Source organism: Panicum virgatum, chromosome 9N (genome assembly GCF_016808335.1).
Source record: "Panicum virgatum strain AP13 chromosome 9N, P.virgatum_v5, whole genome shotgun sequence".
Taxonomy (NCBI): Eukaryota; Viridiplantae; Streptophyta; class Magnoliopsida; order Poales; family Poaceae; genus Panicum; species Panicum virgatum.
The window spans coordinates 59,487,724-59,503,702 of record NC_053153.1 but is presented as its reverse complement, the minus strand read 5'-3'; the positions used below and the strand labels follow the sequence as shown (position 1 = coordinate 59,503,702).

Genomic DNA, 15,979 nt, shown 5'->3' with positions numbered 1-15,979 from the left:
CTGATCATTGTCGGGTCGGGTCGGGTTCGAGTCGGGTCACTTTGGGTTTCGAGTCAAAAAAATGTTGGCTCATGACTGGCCCATGACATAGTCGGATTTGGGTTGGGTCGGATTGATCTGCAATTTTGTGTGTAATTTTCGGATTAAATTGTTATTTTTAAGTTTCGGGTTAAATATTTTGGCTCGTACCTGATCCGTCACTTGGTCTGGTCTGGTCTGGTCGGGTTTTTTTTTTGGACGGGTTGGGTCGGATTTATCGAGTCGGATGGTCCGTGATCAGGTCTAGTGCACAGTACGCGGGCGCTAGCCACCATTCGCCCTTTTCACATTTCATTGTGAGCAAAATTCGTTCAAGCTTAGCTAGTTACCGCAGCTGCTGCTGTGTCAATGGATGCATCCATACGGACTAGAACCTTCCCTGGCGACAGTCGGTGGAGAGGAGGTAAAGGAGCACGAGGAGGTTGAGGAGCGTGGGCGAGCAGAGGCATGCCAGGCCGCGCCGCCCTGAGAGCTCAATGACAACCAACTCTGGCGGTGTTTGTTTTTCACTAGCATAGCATATCACATATTTTCCGAGAAAAGAATTTTCAATGCATGGAGTATTAAACGAAGTTTATTTGCAAAACTTTTTCACGGATGGGTGTAACTTTTCACGACGAATCTAATAAAAGTAATTAATCGATGATTGTCTACAGTGATGCTACAGTTGTGGAGTACAGCATTGTGGAGTTAGTTTTATAAATTATTTTTATTTAGTACCTTTAATTATTGGTCAAAATTTTTGTGCTACTTGTGTTAGGGCAAACCAAACAGGGCCCCTATGTTGCGGCGCCCCACGCCGCGTCGTGTCCGGGCACGCAAGGAGGGGAGGTCCACGGACTTCGCCGGAGCAGCGGGCAGGCTAGGGTTCGGATTCGCCGCGTGTGTTTGTTTTTTGCTCGGGGAGAGAGAAAGGAGTCGGTCAATTTGCTGGATCAGCGTGGAGTTCCACGTGGACATGTGATGTGGACCAAAACAAGGAAGGACTTGGGCTGAGGATGTATTTTGTGAATATTTTTTTATTTTTAACCTATTTTTCAATTTTATTTTAAAAATAATTCATCTGAACAATTATTTGCAGATCTAACTCTTTTGGTCGCGCCGGCCTGCGTGGCGCGACAAAAACACGATGTCGCGCCACATGTATTGGCGTGACAAGGTGTGCCACGTTGGCACACTTCGAAGCGCTCGGAAGAGGTCTGCCAGTGCATATTCCATGTGCCAATTTTGTCACGCCACTCCCACCGGCGTGACAGTACAGCCTTGTCACGCCACCCCCGCTGGCGCGACAAGGTTTGATCTTAGAAAAATCATATATTTTTCATACGAACTCGGATGGAGATGATTTGTATACAAAAATTGTAGCTTTCAATGAGATCTACAACTTTGTAGTTTTGAGTTTTTTTATTTGAAGTCATTAAGATGCTTAAATAATTAATTTAAACTTTCAATAGCATATTAAGCACTTGTACCTCTATCAGATCGTCTCTAACTTGACATGTTTGTTATGGGTACAAATTAAGTTCTATATAATGGTTGATATAGGAAATAATATGGACTAAATAGTTAGATAATAAATACAATGAGAAATCAAACTATATCGTATGATCAAATAACTTTTTAAAAGATTAAGACCTTAAAATATGATAACAGTTTGAAAAAGATACATATTTTTATACTAGTACTTTAGTGGTTTAGATAAATGAGTACTTTCAATTATTCTCCATCCTAAGGCCTTCTTTTCACCGTATCTCTTTTGGTCAGCGTGACGCTCATCGATTGCACCGCTTGTTTGGTCTAGCCAAGACTATTGCTCGAGGTGCCTTCCATGGATCCCACCACTCTAAATACCTATTATGGGCATGTTTAGTTCGCGAATTTTTTTGAGTTCGGCTAATGTAGCACTTTCTTTTTTATTTGATAATTAGTGTTCAATCATGGACTAATTATGCTCAAAAGATTCATCTCATCATTTACAGCTAAACTATGCAATTTGTTATTTTTTAAACTACATTTAATGCTCCATGCATGTGTCCAAAAATTCGATTTGACAGGGAATCTTGAAAATTTACAAGTGCTTAATATGTCGTCAAAAGTTTAAACTAATTATTTAAGCATCTTAATGACTTCAAATGAAAAATCTCAAAACTACAAAGTTGTAGATCTCATTGAGAGCTACAATTTTCATATAAAAATTATCTCCATCTGAGTTCGTATGAAAAAGATATGATTTTTCTAAGGTCAGACCTTGTCGCGCCAGCGGGGTAGCGTGACAAGGCTGTACTGTCACGCCGGTGGGAGTGGCGTGACAAGTTTGACATGTGTAATATGCGCTGGCAGACCTCATCCGAGCGCTCCGAAGCATGCCAACGTGACACATTTTGTCACGCCAATGAATGTGACGCAACAGCGTGTTTTTGTCGCGCCCAGGGTTCACCAAACCGGCCGGAACCGGTCCGGTTACCGCGGTTACCGGTCTAACCGGCCCGGACCGGTTCCGGTTCCGGCCGGTTTTAAACCGGCCCAAATTCAAAATTTAAATTTGAATTCTAAAAAATGGAAAAATCCCAAAAAAATCTTAAAAATACTTCAAGTTGCAACGAATTTAATGATGTCAAATTTTTTCAAATATTCGTTCATTTAGTATACTTTGCGAGCATTTGAAGTTAAACAAAAAAAACGTGCATACAAAAGTATACAAATACAATGTAAAAATAGTACAAAAAAAGTTTGGAGGGTTCATTTAAACTAAAACATGTTATACAAACATTCATTTAGTATACTTTGCAGATATTTGAATTTAAACGAAAAAAGAAAAAAAATTGAATTTAGCGAGTTACCAGTCAAACCGACCGGTTACCAGTCAAACCGACCGGTAAACCGGTCTAACCGGCCGGTTAGCCGTTCGAAACCGGTATAACTGCGGGTTTTAAATTTAAATTTGAGTTTGACCGGTTTTTACCGGTAACCGGTCAAACCGGACCAGTTAGCCGGAACCGGGCGCCGGCGGTTCGGTCCAAACGGTCGGATAAAAAAACCCTGGTCGCGCCACGCGGACCGGCGCGACCAAAAGGGTTAGATATGCAAATATTTGTCTGGGTGGATTATTTTTAAAATAAAATTGAAAATAGGTTAAAAATAAAAAATAATTCGTATTTTGTTCGGTTTTGAACAGTTGAGTGGTGTCGGCTGTCTAGTTTTGCAGTTTAAGTATGAAAATACGTTGTAGGTTGAAATATGGACTTTACCCTAATAATAATTTCTAAAACCATAACCAACTTCCAAAAATATGCTCATCTTTTTTTTGTTAGAGTAGCTAAAGAACTTTTCGAACCGTTCTCATTAACCAGTCCATCCACCATGCAGAAGGACCAAGGATTCACATTGTCAATATATGTTAGTTGTACCCAACAAACTGAAAAGGAAATATTGATATAAAAATATGTGGTCTTAGTCATTAGCTGTTACATCCATTTGTAAATGTATGCCGTCTTTGAAAGTGTACAGTTAAACTTGGGACTAACTTTAAAAATTGATTTTAGTTATACTGATTGGATTGATCATATATAATAACTGGACTTCGTTGCGAAAAGTGATTTCATAATATAGTAACATATAAATTTGTCTATTGTTGCGTTCATTTAAAAAATTGTACTGAAAATTACATATTAAAGACCGTGTCAATGTCTAAAATGCCATACATTTTTGTAGGTGGAGGGTGTAATTTACTAAAACTGGAACTTATATTTGAAGAAGTGATGAAATAATGTGTTGGATGTTTTGTTCTTTCTTTTAAAGAAAATATGAACGCTCGGATGAATTTTAACTGTACGATCGGAAATCTTGAGCTGATCAAGTTTCACAAGTATTGCAGAATATTATTTTTGAAGAAAAAACAATACTTCAGCTGCAACCAAGTTTGGAAAGATCAAAACCAAACATGTTAACAATTCACCGTTTTCTCATAAAGAAGAAGAGGAAGCAAGTTTCAATCTTCAAGATTCTTGGATAGCTTTCGCAAGACGATGAAGTGGGCACGTTGACAATCAACTACCACAGTGGTCACAAGTCACAACACAGTGGCTTGCTAATGCAACAATTTCTTCGCATATGAGTGGATAAAATAGTTAAAGTTTGAGAGACAATTAGGACGTAGGGAATCATGTCGTCCTGGAATAACTTGAGAGAGAACATATATAAATGAGTGGATTGAACTACTGAAATTCGACAGTGTAAAAAGAATGTGACAAGATATCATTCTCAAGACTATTGGAAAAAAAAGAGCTTTTCACATGCAACAAAGGCGTTTGATCTTATCCATCTTGTTAATTAAACAAGGTTGCTAGAGAAGAGAAGGATACATGGTGGCGCCTCTGATGCAGGTTCAGAGGTGTATTTCTTACTTTCTTCTATAAAGCAATATTATGGTAACATTTTTTCATGCGTCTTTTTTAGTTTTATTTTTATGCGTCTGATAAGTGCTTCCTTTCTTATAGTTAGGACCCATCCATGGCACCCAGCATGGCATTGATTACCTGATAATGTCCCTACCATTACGTGTGGTGCCTTAACAAATTTTTTTTGGTGTCGTTTCTGATAAGGAGCCGGTTCCTCTGCGTTAGGCTGTGTTTAGTTGCGCGAAAAATTTCCAAAATTTTTCATTGACGCACATCACATCTAATTTTACGATACATATATGGAGTATTAAATGTAGTTAAAAAATATAACTAATTGCACAGTTTAGTTGTAAATAACGAGACGAATCTTTTAAGACTAATTACTCCATGGTTGGATAATAGTTGCCAAATAAAATCGAAACGTGCTACAGCAACTTTTTCGCGAACTAAACACAACCTTGTGGCAAAAGGACTCGGCCACTGATATGTAGGGCTGGACTTGCATGTCAGTGGCTGAAATCACCTCTGGAGCTACAGCTACTGCAGCAGAGGATCTCAGTCCTCCGATAATGATCCCTGACGTGCCCACCTTTGTGCCTTTGCTTAAGGACAATAATGTAATTTATGACAGTTTTACCCTAAGTCTCCAACGATAAAGAGGAGAACCTCAGCTGCACCTCACTTCCCTACCTAAAACTATGATTTACGTACATTGATGCTTAAGTGACAGAGCAGATGTGGTTATTATTCAAGAAGAATTATCATGCATAGCAAACTATTATTCTCTTAGCCAAATATGCCATTTTAAACGTTTGGTTCATCAAATGTGAGGTTGTTGAAATTTCATTCCTCTAACTTACATACTTCCTCCGTCCATAAAAACAATGTAATTATGAGGATTCGTGCCCGTCAAACTAGTTCAAATTTGATCAAATTTATATTAAATAGTATCAATACTTATATCTTTAAATAAATTTACTATGAAAATATAATCTAATATAATCTAATGGTACTTATTTTGTATTATGAATGTTATTATTTTTCTATAAATTTAGTCAAAGTTTAAAGGATTTTTTATTTTTAACCTATTTTTCAATTTTATTTTAAAAATAACCCATCTGGATATATATTTGCAGATCTAACCCTTTTGGTCGTGCCGGTCTGCGTGGCGTGACAAAAACACGCTGTCGCGCCACATGCATTGGCGTGACAAGATGTGCCACGTTGGCACGCTTCGGAGCGCTCAGAAGGGGTCTGCCAGCTCATATTCCACGTGTCAACCTTGTCACGCCACTCCCACCGGCGTGACAGTACAGCCTTGTCACGCCACCCCCGCTGGCGTGACAAGGTCTGACTTTGAAAAAATTATATCTTTTTCATACAAACTCGGATGGAGATGATTTTTATACGAAAATTATAGCTCTCGACGAGATCTACAACTTTGTAGTTTTGAATTTTTTCATTTGAAGTCATAAGATGGTTAAATAATTGATTTAAACTTTTGACAGCATATTAAACACTTTATCTCTATCGGATCATCTCTAACTTGACATGTTTATCATGGTTCTACAAATTAAGTTCTATATAATGTTTGATATATGAAATAATATGGACTAAATAATAATAGTTCGATAAGAGATACAAGGAGAAATCAAACTATATCGTCCTTGTGTATGAAATATAATGCAACACCCTAAATATTAATTATAGTTATAAGCTAGATCAAGTATTTTTTTGAAAGATTAAGATCTTAAAATATGATAACAGTTTGAAAAGATACAAATGTGTAAGTTTTATACTAGTAATTAAGTGGTTTAGATGAAATAAGTACTTTGTTGTTCTCCATCTTATGGCCTTTTTTTCACTGTATCTTCTTTGGTCAGCGCAACGCTTATCGATTGCACTGCTTGGTTTGGCTAGCCAAGATCATTGCTCAAGGTGCCTCTATGGTCCCACCACTCTAGATATATATTATATTAATAAGCAAGTGTTGTTATAGAAAAAAAGAGCTACCACGTTCGTCGAGAGGGTCTAGAAATTTATACATTAATCTAAAAAGGAGAAGGATTTACACAATTGGATTTTACGAATAACTAATGATCTAAACTGACTCAAGAGGCCATATCATATGCAATTGAAAAAATATCTAATTTCATAATTAAAGAATTAAAAAAATAAGAATATAATTATAGAGTCCATGCCGAATACAAAAATTCGTCAGATTTTCCCATCCAATCAAGACTACGTCGTATGGCACGTCTAATGGGGATCCAAACAGGTTGATCCTGATAGATGGAAGTAAAATGATGGGACATGATGATGGGGTCAAAACAACATAATATATGGATGCAAAAGAATGACACAATTATTGATTGTTTTATATGCTTATTTGTATATGGGCTTCCAACAACGTCAGGGACCGTAAGAAATTCGGCACAACGGTAGTAGAGAAGTCTCCATACAGGTGGTGATGGCAAAACGGTTGTACATATGCACATGTAACTTCGGAGTTGATTTGTACAAAATAGATATAATGTATATGCACGTAATTTGATAGGCAATGTGAAAATATGTATAATAAGACTTAGTGATGTATAGTGGTTGAAAAACAAACTCTAGGGGAACAAACAAAATAGCCTGCTACAACAAAATATTTATAATAAAAAAAACAAAACGTAGCAAAACTAACCACGCTATTAGCATGGACCAACTCACAAGTTAAAGTTATAATTAATAATATCTAGAGTGTTGCATTATATTCCGTATTCAATGATGATATAATTTGATTTCTCATTGTATCTCTTATCGAACTATTATTATTTAGTCCATATTATTTCATATGTCAAACATTATATAGAACTTAATTTGTAGAACCATGATAAACATGTCAAGTTAGAGATGATCCGATAGAGGTAAAGTGCTTAATATGCTGTCAAAAGTTTAAATCAATTATTTAACCATCTTAATGACTTCAAATGAAAAAACTCAAAACTACAAAGTTGTAGATCTCGATCTACAATTTTTGTATAAAAATCATCTCTATCCGAGTTCGTATGAAAAAGATATGATTTTTCTAAAGTCAGACCTTGTCACGCCAGCGGGGGGTGGCGTGACAAGGCTGTACTGTCACGCCGGTGGGAGTGGCGTGACAAGGTTGACACGTGGAATATGAGCTGGCAGACCCCTTCCGAGCGCTCCGAAGCATGCCAACGTGGCACATCTTGTCACGCCATGCATGTGACGCGATAGCGTGTTTTTGTCACGCCACGCAGACCGCGCGACCAAAAGGGTTAGATCTGCAAATATATATCCGGGTGGGTTATTTTTAAAATAAAATTGAAAAATAGGTTAAAAATAAAAAATATTCAAGTTTAAACTATTTGACTCCTCGAAAAGTGAGAATTGCATTCTTTTATGGATGGAGGGAGTACTAAAATAGGAAACACTATCATTCAGTAGTATAGAAAATCTCAAAAGTAAAATACACCAGCGGTCCCTAAACTTGTTGGGGTGTGTCATCTAGGTCCTTAAACTCCTCAAATGCATTTTCAGATTCCCGAACATGTTTCAAGGTGTCACATAGGTCCATAATCTCTTAAAATGTAGTTTTAGGTCCATAAACTTGTCCCACGGTGACACGCAGGTCCATAAACTCTTAAGATGCTATTTTCAATTTAATATAACTATTTTTTTGCTACTTTAAGTTAATTAAAAATTATTTTGCTATTTTAAATTTAATAAAAATTGCTATTCTGATTTTTATTGAGAATGAGAACAAATTATCTTAATAAATTTATACAAAGCGCATGCAAAATATAAATAGTTAGTAGAAAATATTAAGAATTATTATTGATATCTCCATGTTAAACGAGAAAATATAATATCCACCATTGATATTAAATAATATAGATTAATCCATAATTTATGATTAATAAGCAGCTAGTTTAGAATTAAAATGGTCTTACTGGTAAGATTTCTAAATGAATCGGCTGAAAAAATAGTTTAATAAACAATTTATTTTGAATACAATTAATCAATGGCAATTTTCAGGGATACGAAAATTCACCTTAAGAGTTTAGGGACAGAAATGACACATTAGGACAAGTTTGGGGACCCGAAGATGCATTTTGAGAGTTTGGGGATCCGAATGACACATCTGGACAAGTTTAGAGATCTAAAAATGTATTTTGAGAGTTTAAGAACCTAGATGACACTTCGAGACAAGTTTGCTCATGTATTTTACTCAAATCTCAACTCAATAACTACTTTGATATTGTCGTATTATGCTTCTTTTCAATTTAAACTTATATAAGCTGGAGCCTGGAATTAGTGTCCGCCGCCGCCACCGCGCGCGTCCTCCACCCCCGCCCGCCCGCCGCCGCGCTTCCTCCTCCTCCGCCCACCGGCGTCGCGCGCGTCCTCCTCCGCCCGGCCGTTGGCGCCATGTATGGGAACTCCGGGCAAGCGCCCCTCTAACGCGGCGGGGGCCTCGCCCATCCCCCGCCGCCTCCAGGCCGCGGTCTCCACGGTCTCCACCGCCCAGATCCTCCGCGCCTCCGGCTACTCCGCCGCGGAGGCCGCCGCGCTCCGCGCCCTCTCCGACATCGCCGGACGCTACATCGAGTCCCTAGGCCGCGCCGCCGCGGCCTTCGCCGAGGTCCACGGCCGCACGGAGCCAAACGTCGCGGACATCGTCCTCGCGCTCGAGGACCACGCGCTCGGCGGCTTCCCCGGCGCGTCCGACCCCACGCGGCCCGTGCTCTGCTCCGGCACGCTCGCGGAGCTCGCCGGGTTCGTCGGCGCTGTGAAGGAGGTGCCGTTTGCGAAGCCCCTGCCGAGGAGGGATCCTGGCTCCGGCGCCGGCAAGGGGTGGGAGAGCTTCGCGGCTGCGGAGAGGGAGCCGCCGCTGAGGCATGTTCCGCAGTGGCTGCCCCGCTTCCCCGAGGGGTGGGAGGAGCGGCTGCACGGCCGCAGCGGCGAGGCAGAGGTGAAGGACGAGGAGGACACGGGGGAGGTGTTGACTGTGATGGCCAACGGCAATGCCGTGGAGAACGGCAGGAGAGCCGTGCCAGAGAACAGGGAGAAGGTCTCGTTCTGCTTGAGGGAGAAGCGGCCGCGGCATGCACTGCCACCGGAGAAGTGCGGTGGCGCCTTGGAACGATTCGTGAAAAAACAAGAAAAATTCCTGTAGAAGAGATCAAGAGATGTGTGCCTGGTTGCGCATCGAACCCGCGGCGTGGATGCGGGCCGACGAGTGTCTGAGAGACTTTAGACCACCGCAGCAGAGCATATGATGTTCGGCTTTGTCACAGTGATTGGTATAGTCTCGAGGAGTCTTAAGCATGTGAAGCCATTTCGGTGCAGACAATTTGATGAATGTGTAGAAAATGCCAAGGGTCAAGCACTCAAGCTAGCCTGCTAAAGAAGTCACACATTGAAGAGAAATATGTTCACAGAGTGAATGCCATTATGCATGCCCTTGAAATTGAAAGGTCCCCTTCTTCACTCGAAGGTAATAATAATCTTCAGCCGTGGACACACTAGCATGGTGGATAATTATGTATTCGAATTATTTCACAATGCAACAAAAGCTAGGATGCATTGTACCATGGTGCATTGTAGTATGCAACAAATATGGCTGCTGTAGTATGCATTGTACGCATAAAGTATTAAAGTTATCCTCAAACCAGATTGGATTTAAATTATGATTATTTTTTGTAGCATTTGAGTTGTAAGCTTCAAGAGTAAGTTACAATCACGAGTTGTGTTTCAATCCTGGCCATTCTTTTAAAAGTGTGCACAACATGGGTTCTCACTGTGACACTGTGGTATGGCGAGAACGGATGGGAGTGCGCAGGGGAGAAACTAGGAGCAGTTGAGATTGTGAGCAAGAACGGAGAGGGTAGCGAGAACGGGTCCGTGGAGGACTGCCTTGGTCGCCGGCGGCTGATGTCCCAGCCAGGACCGAAGAACAGAACCCTCACGGGACGTCTATTCCTTCAATAAAAACCTCCTAGATACAAACTAGGCTACCTTTATAGAATAGGTGCCAACTAACCAAATCTCCAGGCCTACTAAATCTCCAACTCCTAACAATCTTAAGCTGATATCTAGAATAAAGGAAACAATCCAACTTCCTAACTACTCCTCCGCCTGATTTGCTTCAGCCGCCTGGACTTCCTGCTGTTGGCCCGCTTTTGTTCTCCTTCTGTAGACCCGGCCAACAAAGGAGTCCGTAACACACTGCCATAGTATTCCACAATGAAATTAGTTTTCTAGTTTCTACTATCAAATATGTATCACCATTGTTTATTAATAGTCACTTCGTTTCTCATTTTTCTCTCCGATGTACTAATCTTTTCATCAGAATCTTCTAGTTGCTGCTAGATCATTCTAGGTATGCTACATTCAAATACCATTCTTTTTTAACTTTATTTGTGGCCTTGTTGGATCTATTAATGTTCCTGGAGTTTTGGTTCTGTACTTCACCTTGGTGAGAAATTTTACAGCGCTTAAAGATATAACTAAATTTTTTATTGTACTTGCAATTTTATAATAAATAATTGGTTACATTGTGAGTTTGTGAAGCAAAGTGGTAAGAGTCTGAAAGTCCAGCCGGTACTTAGTCAACTCTAGCCCAAATCCCCTGGAAATGTATTTGGCAGTTTGGATGCATTGGTACCTTGTTCCTTTCCCTTATCTTGATCCAAGATTTGATAAGCGCAATGGTATCCTAACAATACTTCAAAGCCAAATGTACTATGTGCATGATGCACCAAACCAAGGACTTACCACGCACGCTGATCAATTATTGTATTCTAGCTCCTGCTGTTCCAAAACAGAAAGTTTGAGGGAGTGAAGGAAACTGATGGATATGACTACATCTGAACTGTAGTGGCATATCTCTAAAACTTGACAATTACAATGCATGAATCCAATTAACCCTTCTTTACCTTTATCTCAGACTAAGAAGCCTATGTATTATTCAGCTATCGGGATATATAATGGTGATTGCCGATAATGCTAAATCAGCTAGGCAATCGATTGTTTGAGTTATGAAAAATCATTTAGTAACTTGTATCGCTACCAATGGATAGCGAGGTTACCCATAGAGCTATACTGCATCAATTGTGTATAACAGGTTTGTTCTCCCCCTCAGACAACAATGATAGTTGCGGAAAGCAGGACCAGAGCTGGTGAAGACTATTTTGTCCTTTGGGAACCCAGAAGCTGCTTTTCCCACTCAAAAGTTTGACTACAGCCAGCCTTTTGTAAGCTAATTGACTTTTAATTCTTCAGTGCTTCTATTATTCTTGGAATTTATGTTACACTTACCCACAACTGTGTTCCAGGCTTGTGCTTCTTATACCGCTGATACATATTATTGCGGGGTCTTGACAGGATACACATCAAATGCAATTGTCAGTTTTCTTCATCAATGTATACACTTATTAACATAGTAAACTTGCATAGCACACATGATCTGCCTGTTTCTCATGTGCTTGGCTATTTTTATTGCCCAACACTGTTCTGCTTTTGGGTTTCAAATGAAAATGGGAAGTGTCCAAGCGAGTTGGATTTCAGGTTTTAATGTAAAAGATAGATTGGTTAATAGAATAGGATTCGATAAAGTATTAGCCAATTTAATAACATAACCCATGAGAATATGAAGCCGTTTTCCTTGAAGTTTATAAGCAAAACACAAACATTTGAATTTTCTGTGTGGAATCTTATATATTATGACGCAGGTTCATCCCCAAATTAATGGTGCAGCAAACTCCAGGGTACCATTGCCTATTGAACCTGCAGCAGAAGAGCCCATATTTGTCAATGCAAAGCAATACCGTGCTATCCTGAGGAGGCGTCAAATGCGTGCAAAATTGGAGGCTCAGAATAAACTAGTGAAAGGCCGGAAGGTAAGCCTAAAGCATTTCACGGTTGCTCCAAACAATTTCTCTTGTTATCTTCATGGTTTTGCACACTTTGGGATGCACTTGACTTATTAAACTAGTGCAATTTCCATGATCATATTTAGATAGTTATCAATCAGAATCAGTCCAGTGCAATTCATAGATTCGTACCTTCGTTTAGCATAAGAACCTATTGAGTCTGCTCATAGTATATGTGGAATTGTCATGCCCAAAGATTTTCTAGCACAATTCAAGATATACATTATTACCTTGTAAATGACCATTCTAGAATGTCTTCTCTACTCCACTACTTTCCCTTGGTGCTAAAAGAACCAATGGAATTTTCAACATATTCACACTATTCCTTGCAGTTGTGTGTGCCCTTGAGCTTCCTTGATGAACACCAGCATTACGTATATAATTTAGTAGCCAGACACTTGGCAGTTAGTACCATTTCAAATGGTCCGTGCATTCCTGTATATCCAAAATAAATTTAGTAACCATCAGACTAGGACCTTTGCCACAGAAATTATTCTATTCAGTTAAATATAGTATTTCATTTACAAAAGCATCAGTCATGGAAAATTAAGCTGGATTTCTGTGTACTGTTTATTAATTAATATAGGTATTAGTGTATTGTTTATTTCAGCTTAGTTATGCCACATTTGTTTATTCGGCTCATGATTATACTTGTCCAACTCTGTTTAGCAATCTATTATCCAGTTAGGATATTTTTCTGGGATATAATATCACTGAGAGTGAAAATTTTCTTCTCTTCCCAGCTGTATCTTCATGAATCTCGGCATCGTCATGCAATGAAGCGAGTTCGTGGACCAGGAGGTCCTTTCCTTAACAGAAAGGAGCTCCAGGAGCAGCAGGGCCAGGAGGCTCTGCCTTCACTTCAGACTCCAACAGGTGGGGTGGGCAAGATGGCCCTCTGCAGGAATTTATGCCCTGAAAACAGCGCATCTCACTCGCCTTCAACAAGCTCTGGTACCTCAAGTGTTTCAAATGGGGGCGGCATGGTAACTCATCAAGAGCACATCAGCTTCTCATCTTCTGATTTCCTCCCCAGCATGAACTTTCACGCAGAGAACGGCAATGAAAAGATAGCTGTAAATGGTGTCCGCCACTGCACCCCGTCGTGAGGTGAACTGCCTCAGGTTGTTGCGGTGGCGTTACCATCACTACTGGCGCACTCCTGTGTGCCCGTGGCAATTCATCCTTGGCTTATGAAGTTTGTAACAATAGTTTGCTTTCAGTTTTCATATGGAGTAGAGCTTGTCTCAGATGAACTCGTTTATATCCGTTGCGACTAAAATGACTGAGGTTCCACTTGTTGATATATTGTGGATGCAGATGTAATCTTGTGTTTCTTGGTGGACCAAGTAATGTTTACCATGGTTTGTTTGGAAGAATCTGCTCTTGTATCCATCAGACCGCTGGACCATGAAATTTGAGACTCGGTAACGGTAACAGGTTATTTTTAGAGACGAGGTAAATGGTGGACAAGTTGCCGCCAAGTTACATCCGAGACTTGGAAGCCGTTTTATTCCTTTCACAAGCAGTACATAGTAGAACTCTCGTAGTCATTTCCCTGCAGGTTGCACTGCCACCGGCCGGTTTTCTGTTCACGTACACGTGTAGCAGCGCAACGGCTGACACGTATTAGTACTAGTACACCAACATCTAGAAGCAGTACAGCAGCGAGCGCAGAGCACAAGGTGGTCAGCCACCGCCCCACCCCACGCGGCACGTCACTCGGCGGCGTCGGCAGCAGCTGCGGCGGCCTCCGCCTTGCGCTCCGCGTCGAGCTTGGCGGCGATCGCGGCGGCCTCGTGCTCGGCGGCCTCGAGCAGGAAGCTGCCGCCCTCGTCGTCGACGGCGACCTGGAGCGGCTGCGAGCCGAGCCCCTCGGCCACGGCGAGCATGATGCGGCGCATCTCGTCGCGGAACTCGGCGCGGTCGACGGCGCCGCTGTGGTCGGCGTCGAACTGCTCGAAGACGGCGTCGTAGAGCGCGGCGACCTCGGCGGGGAGCGGCGCCGGCCGGGCGGACCCGAAGCCGGCGCCGTCGAGGAGGCGGAACGACTCGAGCGCGCGGCGGAGCTCGGCACGGGACAGCACGCCGTCGCCGTTGGCATCCAGCGCCGCGAAGCGCGCGTCCACGCTGCGCGCGAACGCCGCCTCGTCCGCCACGAAGGCGCGCACCGTCGAGCCGTCCAGGACCACCACGCTCATGGCCGCCTCTTATTGCCTTGCTTAGCTTGCGGGCTGCTGGGGGAGGGAGAGTGGAGAGCCGAGACGAGAGCAGTTTGGTTTCGCTCGCTGCGGTTGTTTGGTCGCTTTGATCCGCGGTTTGGCCGGGATGTTTATCTTGTCCAGCGCCGACCAGCCCTCTGATATTTTTGGCTGGGCGTGGGGTCAGTGATCATTCACTGCTGTGATCCCACTTCCCACGTGCCCCTCATCTCTTGATGTCGTTCTCGGATGCCATTTTCCAAGTTGGCTCCTCAATATGGCCTTCCTTTAAGCGTCTCTTTTGGTATTAGCACTGAGCCGACCTGTGTGCTAATAGCCTAATACTCCTTCCGTTTCAAATTATAAGTCATTCTACCGTTCCAAATTATAAGTCATTCTAAAAATTTTGGAGACTCAAGCCATTTCAAAATTTGACCAAAATTATAGAGAGAAATACAAATATTTATGCCGTCAAATAGATATACTATAAAAATATAACTAACAAAGAATTTAATGATATTTAATTGGTATCATAAATGTTATTATCTTGTTGTATAAATTTGGTCAAATTTGAAAACGTTTGACTCTCTAATATTTTTGTAATGACTTGGAACGGAGGGAGTACTATCATGGTTAAAAAGAGAGTAAAAACAGTGGTGCGACCAGCAGCAGTTTTACTTTGGGCATTCAGCGTGCTTGTTAACGACGCCACCGGCACCTTTTTGTTATCGCGCCCCATGGATTGGAATTTGGAATAGAAGAATGTTCCGATTCCGACTCACGGTTGGTTTGGGTGACAGTGACGACACGTCGACGCCTGAGGTGAGTGAGGATGAGCACTCAATGTCGGCAAATCGACAGGTTTGACTCGTTGGCAAAGGGGGGCATCCAATGGTTTTCTTATTCAAACACCCACAGGTTGAATCAAAGGCATATTCCTGAGAAATGTATGTTGAGTACTCTGTCCTATCTGTGATGAGTGAATTGTCAACCGTGCGGTGTGATCGTGCGCTTGGTCTTTGGATTGCAGGTACACGGGCGTCAAGTGTCGACGGAGAGCTGCCGTGGAGGTGCTGTGGCCGATGGACCGTGCGGTGGACGGCGGTGAAGGGCAGCCGGGATCGGAGCTCAGGCCGGGCGGCAGCTGTGGCGTCCACTCCTGGATCGAGGGCGCAAGCGGCGACGGAAGGCGGGTTTCTTGGTTTGCGCCACAAAACCAAGCAGGCGGACGGCGGTTGAAGACGCCAAGTCGTGGAGGCACGGGCGTCGATCTCGGGACTGACGGAGGCGACGGGCGTCGACGGCGTCTAGGGCTTTGCTGCGGGCGAGGAGGTGACGGGCGTCGGGTAGCGTCTAGGGCCGTCAGAAGGCCGAGGCAGGAACGGCGTCTAGG

The 15,979-nt window shown here is 42.2% G+C and overlaps 3 protein-coding genes and 1 long non-coding RNA gene across 4 annotated transcripts; 2 read left to right on the top strand and 2 right to left on the bottom strand.

The window, feature by feature from the left end:
* The first annotated feature begins 8,768 nt into the window (after positions 1-8,768).
* On the top strand, positions 8,769-9,664 carry LOC120690414 (transcription initiation factor TFIID subunit 8-like). The gene has a single exon (XM_039973054.1). The coding sequence runs from the start codon at positions 8,884-8,886 to the stop codon at positions 9,625-9,627; it is 744 nt and encodes a 247-aa protein (XP_039828988.1). The 5' UTR covers positions 8,769-8,883; the 3' UTR covers positions 9,628-9,664.
* Positions 9,665-10,339: 675 nt separating this feature from the next.
* On the bottom strand, positions 10,340-11,188 carry LOC120690418. Its single transcript, XR_005681745.1, has 2 exons — positions 11,119-11,188; positions 10,340-10,679 (listed from the first exon to the last, which is right to left on the bottom strand). It is a non-coding gene; the product is annotated as an uncharacterized LOC120690418 (long non-coding RNA).
* Positions 11,189-11,781: 593 nt separating this feature from the next.
* LOC120690416 (nuclear transcription factor Y subunit A-6-like) lies at positions 11,782-13,764 on the top strand. The gene is made up of 3 exons (XM_039973055.1): positions 11,782-11,876; positions 12,185-12,352; positions 13,129-13,764. Exons 1-3 carry the CDS (start codon positions 11,850-11,852, stop codon positions 13,492-13,494), a joined length of 561 nt encoding a protein of 186 aa, XP_039828989.1. The 5' UTR covers positions 11,782-11,849; the 3' UTR covers positions 13,495-13,764.
* A 49-nt stretch (positions 13,765-13,813) lies between these two features.
* On the bottom strand, positions 13,814-14,725 carry LOC120690417. The gene has a single exon (XM_039973056.1). It carries the CDS (start codon positions 14,584-14,586, stop codon positions 14,104-14,106), a length of 483 nt encoding a protein of 160 aa, XP_039828990.1. The 5' UTR covers positions 14,587-14,725; the 3' UTR covers positions 13,814-14,103.
* Between the last annotated feature and the right edge of the window lie 1,254 nt (positions 14,726-15,979).